The sequence below is a fragment of the Microcebus murinus genome, chromosome 24 (genome assembly GCF_040939455.1).
Source record: "Microcebus murinus isolate Inina chromosome 24, M.murinus_Inina_mat1.0, whole genome shotgun sequence".
Lineage (NCBI taxonomy): Eukaryota > Metazoa > Chordata > Mammalia > Primates > Cheirogaleidae > Microcebus > Microcebus murinus.
Window position 1 is genome coordinate 19,925,837 of NC_134127.1, and position 20,316 is coordinate 19,946,152.

General features: G+C 48.7%; 1 protein-coding gene across 3 annotated transcripts in view; it reads left to right on the forward strand.

The window, feature by feature from the left end:
* The first annotated feature begins 331 nt into the window (after positions 1 to 331).
* R3HCC1 (R3H domain and coiled-coil containing 1) overlaps positions 332 to 20,316 on the forward strand; it is a 193,043-nt gene continuing 173,058 nt past the window's right edge. For all 3 annotated transcript variants that reach the window (XM_075997206.1, XM_075997208.1, XM_075997207.1), the window contains exon 1: positions 332 to 337. In XM_075997206.1, coding sequence (XP_075853321.1) covers positions 332 to 337 — 6 coding nt within the window. The remainder of the gene's footprint in view (positions 338 to 20,316) is intronic.

The following is a 20,316-nucleotide window of genomic DNA, read 5'->3' on the forward strand; positions in this document are numbered from 1 at the left end:
CGCCTTTGCCCGCATGTCTTTCCTTTAGGAAGTGCCCGAGAGAGCCCCAGCCTGGAAAAAATCCAACTTCTAGCCCCGTCTGTCTCTACACCCGGGCTGTTGAGCTCTGCAGGAGAAAACACACAACTCCACAGATGGCTGCCGCTAAAATGTGGCAGTCTCCACCTTGAATTGGGTCCTCAATGATGTCCAGGTTGATTTATAATTTTCTAGTCATTTGCTGTCTCTAGGAATTAGCTGGCCTTTGGGAGGGGCAGTCTCTCCAGAATCCACAAAGCCCCAGGTGTCAAAGCATCAGAGAACACAGAAAATAGAAAGGGACGATGAGTACATGGGGGTGAAGGCCCAGACTCCTTGCCTTGATCCTGGGACAACTTTGAAGGACCATGCTAGCTCCACAGCTCCCAGAAGGCTCTGCTGAGACCTTCCTTATCACATCATAGCCCGGCTCCTCCCATGGCCCCTCGGGCCTCTCCCACTCTGGAGCGCACCCCAAGAAGCTCCCTGCCTGCAAACGTCCATCTCAGCATGTCTCCCCGGAACCGACCCCACTAACCACCACCCATCCCTCTCCTTTCCTTCGCAGCCAAACCTCTTGGAAGAGCAACCCACACTCACCGCCTCCTCTTCTAGTACAGATGGACTTCTACACCCCACCTGCTCTGAAGGGGCCAGGCCCACACCGCCTTGTTCATCGGGCACTGAAGCCAAAGGACACACTCCACTGCCATGTCCTGGGCTCCTCTGCAGAATTGGACACTGCTGACTGCTCTCCCCTCGAAATGCTCACCTACACTTTTGGGGTTTTCCTTCCACCTCCCTGGTTATTCCTTCCTTTAAATGTCATCGTCCCTCAGGTTTCACCCACTGGATTCTCATTCTCTTACTTCCCACCAGGATGATTTCAGCTCTTCCCTTGCTTCAGCTACCCGCTGTCATGGCAACAACTTGCACATCTGGATCTAAGCTGCGAACCCTGTTATCCAGCTGCCTCTTGGACATCTCCATTTGGATGCTCCTCAGGCACCACAGAATAGATGGTCTCATCGCCGTCAGTGACTCTGCGCCTCCTCTGTATTCTCAGTCTTCACCCAGGCCCCCCGAGCCCAGGTGCTGGCCATTAGCCATGACACCCTCCCTCCTTCCACCCCCGTCCACTCAGGGGCCACATGCCATTGAGCCTGTAGCCTGGGTGTTCAGAGATGACTCATCCACTAGGCACAGCACTAAGGGTTCACGACAAATCGAAGGGCCCACAAAAAATATTTTCATTTCTCTTAAAACCAAAAGAAAAAAATTAACATCGTCCAGCCTGGAGTATATTTCTATTTATAGCAATGCAGTTATCACACATAATTTTTTTTTGAGACAGAGTCTCGCTTTGTTGCCCAGGCATGAGTGCCATGGCATCAGCCTAGCTCACAGCAACCTCAAACTCCTGGGCTCAAGCGATCCTGCTGCCTCAGCCTCCCAAGTAGCTGGGACTATAGGCATGTGCCACCATGCCCGGCTAATTTTTTCTATATATATTAGTTGGCCAATTAATTTCTTTCTATTTTTGGTAGAGACGGGGTCTCGCTCTTGCTCAGGCTGGTTTCAAACTCCTGACCTCGAGCAATCCGCCTGCCTCAGCCTCCCAGAATGCTAGGATTACAGGCGTGCGCCACTGCACGTGGCCTAATTTTTTTTATATATATATTTTTTATGGAGGAAGTGGCTCACAAAGTCAAAAGTGCCCAGAGCCCACCAAAGTCATCTCTGGGCCCTGCAAACATTTCTCGCATCTGGTACTTTGCTCCTTCCCCACTCCCACCACCATGGGTCCTCCCCAGGGCTCTGGGTGCTGCTACACACTCTTCCTGCTCAGCTTGCAGTGTCTCCAAACCTCCAAACCATTTCCACCCCACAACCAGAGAGAGCTTTCTAAGGTGCCCATGCACTTCTCCAGCATAAAAGCCTTTTGCGCAGTGAATCTCAAACATTAGCTTGTCTCAGAGTTGCTTGGAGGGGCTTGTGAAGACACAGATGGCTGGACACCCCCCCTCAGTGTTTCTGAGTCAGCAGATCTGGGGGGGGGTGCGACATGTGCTCTTCTACTCTGCTCCCCGCTGACCGTGCTTTGAGAACCCCCTGCTCTGGCAGCCCTGCAGTTCTGTCGGGATGAAGTCCACACTTCCTTGCAAGGTCCCTCCCCATGTGGCTTCTGTTTACCTTCCCAGCCCCACCCTCATCCTGCCTTTCTGAGTTTGTCACGCAGCCGTTCTGTGACAGTGGTGGCTTCCCAAGGAGCCATGCCCTCCACCTGGCCCCTGGGCCTTTGCACAGGCCATGTTTTCTCTGTCTGGAACCTCTACAGCTCTTACTCGTTTCCCATGGCCTGGCAGGCTCTCTCTGACCTTCCTGTCTGTTCTCAGAAGTCACTTCTTCAGGAAAGGCATCTAGATTGTCCACCTGTCCCCAAGACAGTGCCCCTGCCAGTGGTTTCCACCCCACCGGTGCTGCCTCTCAGGGCCTTCATTACCCTGACCTCTGACTCCCTGCTTACTTTGCTCTCCCCCTTTCTAAACCATGTGACCCTGGGGGGCATGCAGTGGGTCTCACTCCCAGCTGCATCTGCAGTGCCCAGCTCAGGGCCTGGCGCTCCCTGGGCAACCCTGATGAAGGGACAGCTAAATGCATGGGGAAATGAGTAGGGAGGGAGGCCAAATCCCCCTCCTTGCAGAGGCCATAGTGGGTAATATTAGGCCACGGGACCCTCGTTGGGGGACAAGTGGGAAGAGGCAGTGTCTGCAGGAGGAGGGACAGCACAGAGGTGCCCTCCTCCCCAGGCCTCCTCTAGCCCCAAACACCATAGCAGCTCCTGCAGCATGTCCTCAGCCCCCTCGGCCCACCGCCCTCTCCGCCCCCCACGCCCACCACTTGGGTCAGAGGAAACCCACCCCAGGCACCAGCCCTTCCAGAGAGTCACCTGACCACTTCTGGGGCTCCCAGCCAGCTCTGGCAGGAGTCATGTGATCACTTAGGTATGCATGACCAGCTCCCCAGAGGGAGGCTTTGAGGGGTGACCTTGCCGCCCAGAACAGACCCAGCTCCTTCCTTCCCAGTTTGCTGATGTGTGGATGGGCTGATTCCTGGGTCGGGGTGGGGGGACAGCTGGGGAAGAGCAGGGGGGCAGGGGCAGGGACAGGGGCAGGGGCAGACTGGCTTATTCTTTGCAGATATCTGGCCCCGATTGTCAAGCCCGGGTTACATAACACCTGGGAACTAGGCTCCTGTCACCCACACCTTTTCCCTTTCTGTGGAGCATTTCACAACTGCAGCTGCTTCTCAGAGAAGGTCTATTTTGGGAGCTGTTTTCATTTGACCTATATTAAGCACAGTCACAAGGCAGAGGCAAGGTGCGGGGTGCAGGGTGGCCTGCTGGCTCTTTGTGCCTTTTTTAGTGTCTCGGGTGAGAAAACCAGACATGCTGGGGCCCTTGGCCTGGGAGCTGACTTGGGCGGCCTACCTGTAACCATGCAGGCCCGGGACTCTGCCCCATTTCACCATTCTGATTTTCCTCTCCCTAAGGCCCTGCTAAAAGATCATACTTTAGTCGCTGCAGCACTGGTCAGGGAGAAATTTAGGTTCCTTGAAGGCCTAGAAGCTAGAAGGCCAGGCCAGGCCAGGTTGAGTCCTGGGCCTGCAAAATGCGGTTAGTAGAAACAGCTGTAATCCGCTGCCCAGCCCCTCCACTGGGCACTCCCTTACCTGAGCTAATAATTAAATCCCATGACCAGCAGGGGGCAAGCAAGGGCTGCCCGGAGCCACGTGGCTTGGGTATTGTGCCCAAGCAGGTGTAGGGGCAGAGTTCCCACTCTGCACACTGTCAGGGCCGTGAGTAAAATGATAATGGAAATGACTCACTAAATGCCCCTTTTGCCCCTCTTTGGGGTGTCTCCCGGATCGCCACTTTGTCCCTTGAATCCCCTAGACATGGATATCCCTTTCCAGGGTCTAAACGTCTGCCCCACTCATGCTGCTGACCCCAAACCTACATCTCTGGCTCCTCTTCTGTCCTCCTGAGAGTCAAGCCCAAATCTCCAAACAGTTGTCCCTCTGATGCATCACATTCAAAAATCTCAAAACTGAACAGTGTGCTTCCTACACGCTTAAATCAGCCCCCTGCCCTGGGATGCTGCTGTTGGCTGGGCCGGTCCCTCTTCTCCACCCTATTTCTACCTTAGTATAGCAGAACAGGGACTTTTCTTATCAGCTAGGGAGATCCGGCAGTCGCATTCCCTTAGAGCTGCCAGAAAAGACTGCAGGCGTAGGAGACACGCTTTGGTGGGTGGGGCTCGTTGAGTTTGTCCTGCGCCATCATCCCCTGACTCCCACCAGAGCTGGCTGCAAGCACCCCAGGAAGTGTGTTACAGAAGGAATGGCCTGGAAAAATAACAAAAATATTTTCTGTCTCCTTAAAACATTCTCCACTCCTTTCTGAGAACCAAAACCTGCATCCCCATCTCGGGCCAGTGGTTGGGAGGAGCAGGGTAATGTCTTTTGTTCTTTGTGCTACAGGACAGGCTCAGGGCAACTGCCACCCACCTAGACCAGGTGATCCTGAAAGTCCAGGTAGGCCTCCTGGGTGGGCAGAAGTCAGGGGATTGTCTTAGGCGGAGATGGGACGAGATGGGACCATCAGAACCATCAAGTTGCTGTAGTTGAACAGCAGTTGCCTGAAGCGGAATGGCCTCCCTTTAAAAGCTCTGTATTTCTGCTTATTATTAGGACAATGGCATTTTTAGACAGTAGTCTCCATCTTCCTCATTTGCCAGCAAATTAATACACTCCTCTTTCCTTTTCCTCAAACCACTCGAGAGGTGACTCCCCTGGGAATTGGTGCTTGGGGTGGTTTCATATGACAAAAGTGCTGGTGGCTGAGGGGACAAGGTAATGGGAACTAAATGCATAGGTGAGAAGAGATAAAAAGCACTAGAAAACATTAGAGCTAGGCTTGATCTTGAGGGTGGTAATGACCTTGGGGGAGAGGATGGGTAGTGCCTTCTAGGCAGAGACAAAGTTCCCAGGTAAGATTGGGAAAAACATGCCACGTGGGATCCGTAGGGTGGAGGTGGGGAGCATGCCACATGGGTTCTGTGGGGTGCTCGAGAGGGCAACAGTCTTGCAGGAGCAAAAGGTGGGTTAGGAGAGAAAGGTGGAACCAACACCAGGAGGTTTGAATTCAAACCTGTCTTTCCAGCTGGGTGGCCCCTTCCCTTCTGTCTCTTTTCCTATTAGTCACTAAAGACCCAGACTGCAGGGGACTCCCAGGGAGGAGGGCAAGGGTCAAGACTGTAAAATTCTTTCTTTAGGCTGAGATTAGGAGACCCTCTCACTGAAGCAGAGGGCTGAGAATAGCTCAGAGGGTCTCACAGTCTAAGAACAGCTGTCTCCCAGAACTTCCTACTTTTCTCCTGGGAAGTGGGGAAACCCAGACAAAAGAAACTTGAAAGTAGAGCCAAGCAAAGAACTTGAGGGATGTGGGAAGAAAAGTCCTCTTTGGTCTTCAAGGAATAAAGAAAAGGCAGTATCTTTTTTTTTCTCCTTGATGGAGTGCCAACAAGGAAAATGAATGAAGCAATTCTAACATAGGGAGTATTGCCATTTTCAGTTGGGGTAAATGTCAGAGCATTGTTTCTGCTGACATAACATAACCTATAGAACAATTTTTTAAATAATAATATACAAATCAAGAAGCAAGCTCCCACTATTTGACTCAGTTTCCCATTTTAGCTAATTTAGAAATGTTTCAATAAAGAAAAACTGGTCCCTTGTGCACGGACCACATGCTGCACAAAGACAGGGACGATGACTTGAAAGTCACCCTATACTTCTCGGCACCCAGCACTTTGCTGGAACAAGGTGGGAGCTCAACAAATATTTGTTGAAAGAACAAATTTGCAAAGAAACTCCCTGACCATGGCAAACACATTAAATGGTACAATCTAGGAGAATTGGTTAATTCCATCATGGACTAGCCATTGATGGTAATGTTAGGCAACTGTTAAAAAGGTATGAATATTTGGGGACAATTTGGGAAATATGACTATCAACAGAGAAGTAGGTAATATTGAGGCATTTTTATTAATTGTTATTCTTAAGTGTGATGGTGGTTTTGTGGTTATGTAGGAGAGTGCATGTTAAAGTATTTAGGATTAAAGTTACCATGACATCTACAAGGTATTTTGAAAAGTTTAGGCCAACAAAAAAATAAGCATATAAGAAAAACTTAACAATTGTGAATTCTTAAGTCTAGGTAATGGGAATATGGATATTCATTATACTATTTTTTTTAAGTTTTTCTGTATGTTTTGTAAATATCTACAATAAAAATTTAGAAAATATAATGTATTCCATGCAACAGGAAGCTGGAAGAAAGAAAAGGAAAATGTAATCTCTTTTAACATTATAAATTACAAAGTAAAAAAACGTATAGAAGATGTATAACACACAAATAGAAGAACTGAAAATAACTGGCATTCACATGTTGAAATCAAGGAAAATATTTTTATTTTATTTTATTTCAGAGTATTACAGGGGTAAAAATGTTTTGGTTACATAAATTGCTTTTGTACGGTTTGAGTCAAAGTTATAAGTGTGCCCATCACCCAAAGACTATGCATTGTACCCGTTAGGTGTGAATTCACTCATCACCCTCCTCCTAAACTCATGGAAAATATTTTTTACTTAACTTCCTATTAGGTTTATCATTGAAAAGTATGTTTAAAAGTTATTTACAAAGAGCAATTCACTGCCTAACTTCCTTTATGCTATATATTGCCATGATATATGTATATAAAATACATATATGTATATCTTTATTAGAGTCTTTTATAAACCAAGTTATTTAACATATAAAGTTGGAGCTTTGTTTTTCAACGTGGTTACTTTTATCACTGACCTATGGGATGCAATACAACAATTAAAATACCGTTTGTAGGCTTGGTGGCTCACTCCTATAATCCTAGCACTATGGGAGGACAGGTGGTGGAATTGCTTGAGGCTAAGAGTTGGCTACCAGCCTGAGCAAGAATGAGACCCTGTTTCTACAAAATAGAAAAATTAGCCAGGCAAGGTGGCATGCGCCTGTGGTCCTAGCTATGGGGGAGGCTGAGACAGGGGGATCACTTGAACCCAGGACCTTGAGGTTGCAGTGAGCTATGATGTTGTGCCTGCACTCTAGCCAGGGTAACAGAGCAAGACTCTGTCTCAAAAAAAAACTTTGTACCGTAAGAAAAAAATCCATCCACATATGTTGCTTTAATGACATTTTACAACTGGAGACCTGGCAAAATGTTTTTCTTCCTTCTTTCTTTCCTTTCAAAATAATGAATTTGTTTATCATTTTGATAAATAAGTAAATTTGTTCTCCCTTCGATTTAAAGATATTGTATACTTATTGTAAAACTCTGGAAAATATAAAAAATATACAGAAAGAAGAAAATTCAAAGACCCATAATTTCACAATCTAGAGATAACCACTGTTTATATTTTGCAACATTTCTATCTTTTTTCTCATATGTAAATTTTTCTTTAATATTGAGATCATACTGGTAACCGTGTACCCCGCGTGTGCAGTGTGTGTGCGTGCATGCATGTGCCCCACGTATTGCATCTTATGGATGTGCCATTATTTATTTAAAGGGATCCTCAAACTTTTAAAACAGGTGGCCGGTTCACTCTCCCTCAGACCATTGGTGAGTGCGCACTGTGGGCCCGGGACGAGTAGGCTGCTAAGCAGGACAGGCAGCAGCAGCAAAAACACCTGGTGGTCTGTAGTTTGAGAATGCCTGATTTAAACTTTCGCCTATTGTCGGCCAATTTATTTTTGTCTTCATTTTCCCTTCATTATTACTAGTGTTGTGAATATCCTGTATATGAAGCTTTTCCTGATTTCTGATTATTTCCTTTGATTTTGTCATTAGAATTTTCTTGGATTAAAGTATGGAAATTCTTTTATGCCTCCTAACATATATGTAGAGGAGCAAAAAAGACAATTTTTCCTTTACCTTAGTACCTGAAGCCTGTGAATTAAACTGATAAGAGGTTAGCAGGAGAAAAAAAAGATTTATTTGTGTGCACATGTGAGCTGACAAAAGTAGTTGGCTCACTACTACTACTAGTAGTTTGATCATTAAATGGTCAGAGTTAAAAGATCAAATAATCTTTATGCCAACTCTGGATTCCCAGTGGGTCCCCACATATGTCATATGGTTATTTTCCAGATATGTTTAATAAGCATGTTTATAAATAAATATGTTTATTTATACTACCACCAAGCAGAGGGAGTATTATCATTTAAAAAAATCTTTACTGATTTGATAGATTAAAAATTAATCTAATTTTCACCTGTCTTATTACTAAGTAAAATCTTTTAAAAATGTTTGTTTGCATATTTATTTCCTTTTTAATGAATTGTATCTGCATATTCTTTGTCTTTTTTATTTGCTAAAAATAATTTACTAGTATATTAAAATCCTTCTGATTTTAAATGCTCAATTGCTATATTAGAATATTTATGAGGATAAACAGTGAAAAACGTGTATATTTATCTTACCAGTGTGAAGAGAATAAGAATTCATTTAATCACCAAATTCCTTAATAATTTTGAAAAACAAAAGGGTTAGTTCTTTTAATCCCGACAATTTTGATTGTTATGCTAGCGATCTTCAAAGTGAAATTTTGAACTGATGTCCAATACCAAGTTTTTTTAAAAAACAAAGTCTGGATATTTAAAATTAGAGCCCTAAAGTCCAAGGAATCTAATCTTCTAACATCTTTGCATGATGTCCCAAATACTTTAGAAATCCCAATTAAACAACTTTTGTGTTTTAACTTGATTACATTAAATGCAACTCATCCCATAGCTGTGACCTCAAAATAATATTTTTTAATGTGCTCAAATCTCCTATATTTTACTTTCTCTTTCAGCCATAGCTAATCAAAAGAAAATACTAAATTGCTGAGTGCTGTTTCTTCTTCCAAGTGTGATACTTATCTGTGGAGACGAAAGTGAAAGAATTTGCTCACTTTTCCACTTTTAAACCACCGATTTGTCTCTGAAATTTACACATGTATATTTCAGAATTCTACTTCAGTATATACATATATAAAAGTTCTGCTTGTCAGATTACATTTTCTTTTCTTACGATCTCATTGCCTGTTGTAAAGCAAATTGTCAGTGCCTGGCAGGGGGGCCTGCCAGAACTGGTCCATAAATGCTTCCTGGCTGGAGTTGATTCAACCACGACCAGTAAAAGCAAAATGTCTCCTTAACTCTGTTGTGGCAATCATTTTTAAACCTAGGCTAAATTTTATCCCTGATTGACAAAAGAGACCTCTGTGAGTCTGGGGGAGCTAGCCTCACTCAGCTCATTCTTGGTGTGGGACACCCCCGCCCCCACCATAGCCGGGCCCCTACTCTGTTTTGATGAAACCACATTCTCTCACTAGGGCAAGCCCCTGGAGACTTTTCCAAGTAGGCTGGTTTTGAGAGCTGAGTCTTTTGCCAACCAGATTTGTGTGAATAAGCCACCAGGTCCCTGCTGTGCTCTGGAATTCAGGAATTTGCAGCTAGGCTAGTGCAGGCATCTTCTGCAGTGGAGGAGGGCAGGGTCGGAGAAGGGGGCGGGATTCGGAAAGGGGACAGAAGTGGGCATAGTGGGCTGCCCTTTCCTCCTCCTACCTGCCCCTGAAGAACTCAGTCTGCTCTCTGGGGGTTGCAGCAGGAGCAAGACGCCATCTCCCAGCTGGCGCGCTCTTGCAGCAACGTGCCATGGGCCTCGGCTTGGCCCTGAGCCCAGTCAGCTGAGCACAGCTGCAGTGGCGTCTTGCTGCTGCAGCCCAGGCAGCCCCATGTCCGGACCACTTTACACTCAGCTGCAGCTGGCCCCTCTGCCCACCCACCCTTGGTCCCCAGACCTCCTCCCCTGGGATCTCAAAGCCCCCGATGTATAAATGGAGGTGACTGTCACCGGGAGGCTAAGCGCTGGGACCTGCCTGGGTTTCCTGCAGTAGACTAGAAGAGAGAAGCCTCTCTTGTTCGGATGCTCTCCAGCTCTGTCCTCCCACCATTGCAGCTCACCTGAGTGCAGGAAGACTAGGGGGCTACCAGCCCAGGGCCAGCATCCCTATGCCCTCAGGCAGGCCAAGGAGGGCTCTGGGCAAGATAGTGGTGTCTGTTTGGGAACCTCTCCCCCAGACTCCTGGCCTGTCCACCTGTTGTTGGGAGGCTGCTGCTCTGCTATCTCCTTCCAATCACCCACTGTACCCTCTGGCCACTCCTCATGCTCAAGTCTTTCTTTTAAATAGAGATCAGGTCTCCTCTTGCTCAAGCTGGTCTTGAACTCCTGAGCTCAAGTGATCCTCTTGCCTCCACCTCCCAGAATGCTAGGATTACAGGTGTGAGCCACCGTGCCCGGCCCAGAGAAAGTTTTCTTAATCAAGATGTAAAATTTACTAGCCATGAAAGAAAACTTGATAAAAAAAAACTCAACTGCAATATAATTAACAGTTTATGCCCATCAAAAGATACCACAAAGAAAGTCATGTAACAAGCCACATTTCTAGAGAAAATAGTTGTCACAAAAGAGTAGTTCCAGAATATGTAAACAAATCCATATCAGTGATGATTAAGAAAATTAACATCTTACAGAAACAAAGTTTACATCTGAAAAACCAAGTGGAGACATGAATACATGAATGTGCTTTTTTCTTTTTTTTTTTTGAGACAGAGTCTCACTCTGTTGCCTGGGCTAGAGTACCATGGCGTCAGCCTAGCTCACAGCAACCTCAATCTCCTGGGCTCAAGCGATCCTCCTGCCTCAGCCTCCCTATTAGTTGGGACTACAGCCATGTGCCACCATGCCCGGCTAATTTTTTTTTTTACATATATATATATTTTTTAGTTGTCCAGCTAATTTCTTTCTATTTTTTCAGTAGAGACAGAGTCTCGCTCTTGCTCAGGATGGTGCGAATGTACTTTTATAAACTGCTGGTGTTTTAGCTGCTTTGCAAAATACCCGGGCATTCTCCTGTGCAGTTGAGCAGGCGCATACCCTATAATCCTGCAATAACAATTCTAGATATTTACCCAGCGAGGAAATGCTGGAGCGTGTGTACTTGAAGACAAGCACAAGAATGTTCAAAGAGTCCGTTTCCATAATAGCAAAAAAACTGGACAGGAGAATGCTATGCTGTAGCTGTGGGCTCTTCCACTGCAGTGAAAATAAAGCAACTACAGTTACACACATCGGTGTGACCAGATGTTGGTAACATAAGGCTGACTGAAACAAGCCAGTCCAAAAAGATGTTGTACATATCGTATAATACAATTTCTTGAAACTTAAAAACAAGCAAACCTAAACAGTATATTATTTTAGGGTGTCCACATATGTGATTCAAAATATGGTATATCATCAAAAAATGGCAAGCATCGAATACAGAATAGGAGAGGTTGGAGGCAGGGGTAGGACATTATGCAGGTGTAGCTTCAACCATGAAGTACATTTTTTTGTGTTATGCTTTCAAAGTTTCGTAGTTGTCTGGGTCCTAATTATGTTTTATAACTTGGGTATGTGTAATATTATTATGTACCATATATTGTATCATTTTAAAATGTTAATGACTACAGAAGGAAACATGAGGCATATCTAAAACCCGTAAGTGGAACACATTCAGTTTGCACCCAGACAGTCTGACTCGGATTCCAGACTCTTAAACCACGTCATCAGGCTGCAGTGATGTCATTTGAAAAAATTACCCAGTATAGTCATCAGCCTGGGTGTAGAGGCCTAGACCCATTTCCTTACCCCCAAGCCTTACACCTTTGCATCTTCCCAAATGATCATGGTCCCCTGAATGTGGTTGGGAGAGAGGAGAGGTGACATGGAATGCTGAAGGCACACCCTTCCCAGACAGATCTACTCAACCAGAAAGTAGGGTTAGGGTTAGGGTTAGGGTTAGGGTTGGGGTTAGGGGTAGGGGGAGGGGTAGGGCTAGGATTAGGGGTTAGGGTTAGGGTGATATAGACCTGAGGGAGTGTTTTCACAGATGTGCCAACTCGCTTGACCTGGCCAGCAGTTCCTCGCCAGGAAACACTCTGTGGCTGGACTTATAGGGTAAGGGCTTTGTTTCCAGAATCTACTCAGGATCTCCCCTGGCCTTCCTTACCAGTGCACCCACAGGGGCAGCCCAGCAGGGGCTTCAATGCTCAACACAGAGGCTGGAAGATGCAGGAGGAGTCTGGGAGTCCCACAGCCTGGGACACCAGGAGGAAGGAAGAGGTCAAAACAGTTAGGAGAGTGGAGGGAAAGGCAGTGGTCTTCTGGAAGAGTGAGGGTGGGGCAGAACCAGGGGAGCCTCTGTCAGCTACTGGGGGGACCATCAGAGATCCACAGGAGATGCTGCTGTAAGGGGTTTGGGGTCCTCTCTCATTTGATGAGGTACCTGGTAAGTGAAGCCCAAGGTGGCAAATCCAGGTCTTTATCCCAGCCTGGTGCATTGTTATGACAATTTTCCTTCTCCAGAACTCCACCCAGGGCCAGGCAACCGCTCAGAGTATTCTAAATGGGAAGGTAACAGTTCCAGCCAATTGAAGTGCTAGGAGAGACATCCTTAGCATGCAAAATCAGGGGCTACCAACCCTTTAAGACTCAAAAAAGGATAAACTGAGGTCCAGAAATCCATTTCAAGAAGCACAGTGGCCAGTCTAGGTTTTACACCCAGTCGGTCTATCTCCTCGTGTTTCCTGGCCAGCCAGCCAGGGACGTGTGGCCACTACAAGCTGATAGCTGTCCCGTCATTTGTTTTCTACCTGTTTGCAAGTGAGCAGAAGGTGGAACAAAGTCTCTTCCCATTGTCAACCAGCAGCCACCCCACCTTGCCCTCCACTGCCCTCCCTCTCCCCAGCCTCTACGGCTTCTAGCTCAGGTAGCCAGGATTGATAACCGGTGGGGTTGAAGCCGCAGCACTGTTCCCTGGCTCCAGGCCAGAGTCTCAGGATGTGCGTCAGAAAACCCCTGTGAGTGAAATTCCAAAGCAGCATGAGTCACCAGGAGCTCAGAAGGAGGACAGGCTGGGACCTAAGTCGGAATAAAAGCCTGACCGGAGGCAGATCAAAACACGGCCCCAGGGCCAGGGGCTGGGTCAGGAACCAAGAATGCTGACCTGTCCAGAGATGGGACAGGACCTCCTGTCCCCATGGCTTATCTCCCCGGGCTCTGCACAGTCCTGGAGGAGGAGGGCACTGAGCTGGAGGCTGGCCTTCTGGTCACACCCCTGGGTACAGTAACCACGTCCCTCACCTGGCTCCCAGTCCTCCCACTGACCTGGCCCAGGACGCAGCTTCAGGACAGGGAACGGTGACAGGCCAGCCAGGCCTCAGAGAAGAGGCAGCGGGTAAGTCTGCAGTCCCTGGGCCCTTGCTCTGTGCCCAGGGAAGAGAGAAATCTCCAACTCTGGCTGCTCTACCTGTCTCCACCTGGTCACTCCCAGCACTCCGTACAATGTGCAGGTCTCAGAATGAGGGCTCTTCTTGAAGGCAGGATGGGGTGGTGGAGGCATTAAGGAATCAGGAGTCTTACCATCAGGGCCCAGAGCAGATGACATATCACCGCCCCGCACCCCACCAGCCCATTGAATCCTTATCCATCAAATAGGCCACTGGCCGGGATAGAGCGCAGCAACAGTTTAGGGTGCTGGGCCCCCATGCCTGCTATCTCCTGCCCTCCCCATCTCCTGCCCCTAGTCTGAAGGGCCCTTGCCAGCACCTGACTTCTACCAGGGATGCTCTGCTCTCCTGTGTCTCTGTCATCCTGAACTCCACCTCCACCGCCAGACCTTGGATGGCCCTGGGTGGTCCCTTCTTAGCACCTCCTCACGCTGGGAGCTCCCTGATCCTTCAGGCTGTGGGATCTTTCTATCAAAAAAGAAATTGAACAACAGATCCCTAATCCTAATTCTCTCCCTCTCTTGCCTTCAACTCTCACATTTTGTTCCTTTCTCTAGCCATGCCTGGCCAGGGGCGTTCAGACTTGCTGGAGGAATTCCTTCTAGGGCAGCGGGAGCTTCCAACCCCACCCCGCCCCCAGGCTGCTGTCACTTCCTCGCAAATTTGAATGGGGGGCCTCCATGGCTTTAGGAACGGACAAGGGGCTGAAGCTGAGAGATGGGCACAGGCCTTGCAGAGGTGTGGCCAGGCTGGGATGGGCTGAGGTGGGCTCTCGGATGCTCACATTTAAGGATGTTAGGATGTGAACATCTGCTGCCCTTGTTTAGTTAACCTTTGATCTGGGCTCTAAGTTAAAGAATTTTATATCTTTTGCATCTTCCCCCACCTTGAGGGCAAATTTCCTAATCTGCAACTGTTAAGGCCTGTCAGTTCCTCTGATGGCCATCTATATAAATAGGTATATACATTCCTTTAATTGAGTTAAAAGCCTTATGCCCGATGTAGGAAAACACTTCCACATTCTTGACTCCCTGCAGGGCCAGGATTGCAATGGCGCCCTGGGGAGGGCTCTGAGGCTAGCTTCAGTGGGGCCATTCCTGCTTCTCCTCCACTTTCTGCCTCCCAACGGCTGCTGAGCTCCTGTGGACCATACAGTGAGGATTCCAACAAACCTGCCTAGATTCATGCACTCGAAACTGAAGGCCAGAGATAAAATCTTACATCAGGGTCACAGCGCTGGGTCTGACACAGCCACAAACTAGCTATGTGACTTTGCATAAGCTTCAGTTTTCTCACCTATAAGATAAAGAGGGTTATTCTGACTTGAATTAAGAACTCATGAGGGGTGAGGTGGCTCATACTTGTAATCCTAGCACTCTTGGAGGCCAAGATGAGAGGGAGGATCACCTGAGCTCAGGAATGCCAGACCAGCCTGAGCAAGAGCGAGACCCATCTCTACTAAAAGTAGAAAAAATTAGCCAGGCATGGTGATGCCCACCTGTAGTCCCAGCTACTCGGGAGGCTGAGGCAGGAGGATCACTTGAGCCCAGGAGTTTGAGGTTGCTGTAAGCTGGGCTGATCCCACGGCACTCTAGCCTGGGCAACAGAGAGAGACTCTGTCTCAAAAATATAAATAAATGAAAAAGAACTCATGGGAGCCAGGTTTGGTGGCTCATGCCTATAATCCCAGCACTTTGGGAGGCCAAGGTGGGTGGGATTGTTTGAGGCCAGGAGTTTGAGACCAGCCTGGGCAACATAGTGACACCCCATTTCTGAAAAAAACTTTTTTTAATTAGCCAGACTTTCACGCCTGCAGTCCCAGCTACTTGGGAGGCTGAGGTGGGAGGATTCCTTGGTCCCAGGAGTTCGAAGTTACAGTGAGCTATGACCGCACCACTGCACTCCAGGACAGAGCTAGACCCTGTCTCTAAAAAAAAAAAAAACAAAACCAAAAACAAAACAAAACTCATGCTAGGGCAAGAGGCTGGATGGGCCGGAGGCTGTGCGTCTCCCCTGGATGCTCTGAGCCTGCTGCCTGGTGGGAATCCTCACCCACGGGTCTGCTTTGCGACCCTGGCAGGTTATGTCCCCTCTCAAAGTGTCAGTTCCCTCCTCTGCTAAATGGGGAAAAATCCTCTTCACAGGATTGTTTTGAAATTTAAATGAACTAGCAAGTATAGCACAATCCCAGGCATGTCATAAACACTCAACAAATTTTTATTATTATTATTATTGTCATTACACTTAAGCTCCTTGGTGACATGGACAGCATCTTCATAACTCTCTAATCCTCACCATCTCTAGCACAGTGTCGGCACTAGTAGGAACTTAACATGCATTTGATGAAAGAAAAAAAGAATAAATGAAAGAAAGAAGAAATGACCAAATAAGGCCCATGTTTTTGAGAGAAAAGTGAGAGCCGGTCTAAGCAAGGTGACTTAAGTTGCCTGAGCAGGTCAGGTGCCTTCGGCCTGGCGGGCTGTTAGTGCCCTGTGCCACCTCTGCTCCTGACACTGCCACCTCGGGTCAGGACAGCTGGACTACACCTTGGGCTCTGATACGCCCTAGCCTCCCACTCCCATCCTCAGCTCTGCCCTGTAGCGTGTTGGCTGCTCTGAGGCTTCCCTGTCGGGGTGTGGAGATGGCAGTGTGTGAATGTCCTTTCAGAGGCTCTTGGCTTGCACTGATGGTTCAGCTGATGGTTCAGCTCCCCAGAAGGAGGAGGAAGAGGGTAGGTTGGGAGGAAGGTTGTGTGACCCAGAGTGAACTTTGCAGAGCGTGTGGTGAGGCCCGGGCCACCAGACAAAGTTGAGGCATGTGTTTGGTGGCCTTTGGGGCACTGTGTGTCCAGTGGGCACCTCACAGCAGCCTGCGGCCCCGGCCACTGTGCCTGGGCACCTGCATCACAGGCCACCTGGGAATACGCCCACCTGTCCCATGGAAAGCTTCCAACTCAGCACTGCCTCCTTTCCCCCTGGGACCCTGTGTCTGCCCCCTTGTCATTCGTCTGACCTGCCTGCCTTCTCCCCCACTCACTTCATGCCTTGCAGGAGGTGGGGGTGTTAACAAAGCAAACTGGGGTCCTCACCGGGTGGGGTCTCTGCTCCATCTCAGCGGGGTGCTGGGAATGACCACGGCCTGCAGAGCAATGCTTTGTCTGTGACCAGTCGCAGTGGATTCTCGGCATTCTCTGCCAGACCTTCCCCTCCCCTTAGCTTGGAAACCTTCACCCTGGGAGGAGTGGGACTTCTCTGGGTAGCTGGGTGACCACAGAGATGGCTGCTGACTCTGGCTGGCTGGGGCCTGAGAGAGGGTTAGGGGGTCCAGAGAAAGCCAGAGACAAGGCAGCACCTGGTTGGTCCCTCATCACTGCCATCAGCTGGCGACATTCTGGCCAGTGTTCCCTGCCCTCATCCACCCGAGGACCACCTGGGGTTGAGGACTGCCCATCAGGGTCCCTGGTGTCCCTGCTGTTCCCCAACCTGCTCATCTTGTAAGCCGTCCAAGCCAGGGCCATGTGCACTTACTTATTTTTATAGAAATCTCTACTCAGGAAGTCGGGGAAGGATAGGGCAGGCAAACAAGAGTGAGGAGGAGAGGGAAGGAGGGGAAACACACAGGAACCTGTGGGGGGGGTGGAGTGGGTCTTCCCTGGATCCCCGACCTGGGGGGAACATGGAGCTCTGGAGAGCTGGGTGGGGGGAGGTTTTCTACAGACAATAGCAAGTCAGGGCAAGGCTGATCCAAGTGCAGTGCTGTTTACAACAATCGATCACAACCAGTTACAGATTTCTTTGTTCCTTCTCTACTCCCACTGCTTCACACTTGACTAGCCTTTAAAAAAGAAATGAAAAAATTTAGCCGGGTGTGGTGGTTCATGCCTGTAATCCTAGCACTCCGCGAGGCCAAAGTGGGAGAATTGCTTGAGGTCAGGATTTTGAGACCAGCCTGGGCAAAAGCAAGACCCCGTCTCTACTAAAAATAGAAAAATTAGCCAGGCACGGTAGCACGTGCTCATAGTCCCAGCTACTCAGGAGGTTAAGACAGGAGGGTCACTTGAGCCCACGAGTTTGAGGTTGCAGTGAGCTCAACCTTAAGCTAAGATGACGCCACTGCACTCTACCCAGGGTAACAGAGCAAGACTGTCTCAAAAAAAGAAAAAATAAATAAATAAATAAATGAAAAAAGTCAGGTATCATCCAGGCTAACCACCTGTTTTGGGGGATGGGATCCAGTTCCTGACTCCGCTCCAGGGCGTTTTACACCATTCCCCTACTGGCATTATTTGAGGTCTGGGTACCAAGCAGGCTCCCAGGACTGGGCAAAGGGTGCAGGGACGGCTCTGTGGGATGCAGCATGGAGCTCTCCAAGGCACAGGTGAGGATCTCTCAGGGCACAGGTGAGGATCAGATCTCTTCCTGGGTAGCCCCCAACAATCCTTTAATCCCCTGGGTCAGATGCAGCTATAATGTCAAACTCATGTCTGGTTACTGACATCCACAATGCCCAAGGTGGGGTCCAAGTTCAGCTTAAGCTGACCTTGGCAAGAACGCTGAGTCTTCCAAGTGTTTACTGCACAAACCCTGTCCTCCGAGTAGGGCAGCCTGTTTGAAACCAGCCTCCTTGCAATGAGATCGTATGTTAAGATGCCCTCCTCCTCTCTGCCACGCATTCCTTTATCTGGGAGCAGTAAACAAGAGCACACATTCACAGTGGACCAATTCCAAAAGTCAGCCCAAACCTTTCCCATCCCTGACATTGACCAGGATCCCTGTGAGCTCTAGCAGAACCCACTACTGAAGGAGAAAAGTGGGTCGGAGGAGAAGAGACCTGGCTCCTGGACACACACCTGCCCTGCCCCCCTCTAAACACAGCAGCCACGTGAAAACCTGTGGGGAACAGTTGGGGCTTTTTATAATCTTTATTTGTTAACAGTTCAGGCTATTTTTTTTCCATGCTGCAAGAGATGCCAATGCCTCATGAAAAAGTTGTGAAAAAAAACAAGTCTATTTTGGGGTGATCGGCTTCCTCAGAGCTTCTCACTCCCAGCTCTGCAGGGCTCAAGGAACAGGGCCTGCCCTCTCTCAGGAGGTCTGCAGCTTGGGCAGAGCAGAGGATTCTTGGGCCTGGAAGCACAGGCTGCGGTGTGCATTTTTGTGCCCTTTTGTCTTGTACTTCTCTGCTTGTACAACAGGGCAGAAGTGACACCGTCTAGCTTCTTTCTGCTGCAGGCCAGCCTGATGGTGGCTTTGGGACACTGTCCTGAGAAATCAACATCCCAAGAGACTTGGGGTGGATCAGCAACCACCGCTGTGTGTCACACATTCCCTTTGCATGCTGCGTATCATGGCGTTGGTGGTAGCACTTGCAGCTCTTCAAAGATGAAAACCAACAAGAACCCAAATTTCTTTTTCTTGTTTTTGAGACAGAGTCTCCCTCTGTTGCACAGGCTAGAGTGCAGTGGCGTCAGCCTGGCTCACAGCAACCTCAAACTCCTGGGCTCAAGCGATCCTCCTGCCTCAGCCTCCCGAGTAGCTGGGACTACAGGTGCATGTCACCACTCCCAGCTAAATTTTTCTATTTTTAGTAGAGATGGGGTTTCACTCTTGCTCAGTCTGGTCTTGAACTCCTGAGCTCAAGCAATCCTCCCACCTCAGCCTCTCCCCGTGCTAGGATTACAGGTGTGAGCCATCACTCCTGGCCAAGATTTCTCTGCTGAACAAAGAGCTGCTTCAGAGACAACAGTAAATGTTCTTGGAGGCCTCGGCCAGCCATGGTTTCCTGAGAGTTAGGGCCAGGATAGAGGATTGGAAAGTGGGCAAAGGGGTCTGTGTGCCCAGACCCCCACCAGTGGGGACTGGCCGTAGCCTGGCCAGGCCAGACTGGGGGTGGATTCTTCAGCTCATGCTTCGAGCAGCCACGCCAGCTGCACAGCGTGGTTGTAGGGTGGCTGAAAAGGGCTGGCTGGCCTTGCAGATCCTGAGAAAATCTCTCACTCATGTTCCCTGTCCTGTCTCCCGACCTCTTCTTCATTTTCTCAGGACACCCACGAGGCACCAGGGCCATGGTGGGCAAGGGATTTTCCAACTCTGGTGGATGAGATTGTCAGAACTCACCCCCTTGCCCTCTGGGCTGTCTGCTCTCCACATGTGGCCCAGATGGCAGAGGGACAAATGGGAGTTGGGTCCCCCTTTACTTGGGGTGATAGGGCACAGGTCTGCGGGGGAGATGACAGAAGTGGAGGGAGTCAGAGGGATCTCAGTGCTGGAAGGGACAGTGAGAAGGTCACCCAGCCATCCTCTGTCTTCGAGCATGTGATAATGTTCTCCCCAGTAGGAGACCAGAGAAGTTAAGTTTCTTGCCCAAAGTCACACACAGCCAGTTCTGTGATTGGCACCATGGACTGGCACTGTAGCTGCTCCTCTGCTTTGGTTTCTCTTCACTCTGGGGAGCTTCCTCTTCTCTAGTCCTTTTCCTGCCTCGTGGCCCCCCTGCCCCTGGGGGGTTGCCATGGAGATGCCCCTCCATTCTCCCTTAACAACACAGCTGCTTCCAGAGCTGTCTGGTGATCAATTCTTCCTTGATCACTTCCAATCTCTCCTGAAATTCTAGAATTTTCTTTGGCTAAATTGGTGCCGAGATTGTGACTGACCATTTAAGGAAGCTGAAGGTGGAGATGATTGCAAAATTAGATTCTCTTTCTGTCTCTTACCATGTGTCTAATCCTCACTCTCTCTCCAAAAAATACCTCCTCCTTCTTTTCTCAGCCATGGCGGCCATCAGCTGATATTCTGCCGAGTCCCAGTTTGGTTTGGGAGCCGCTC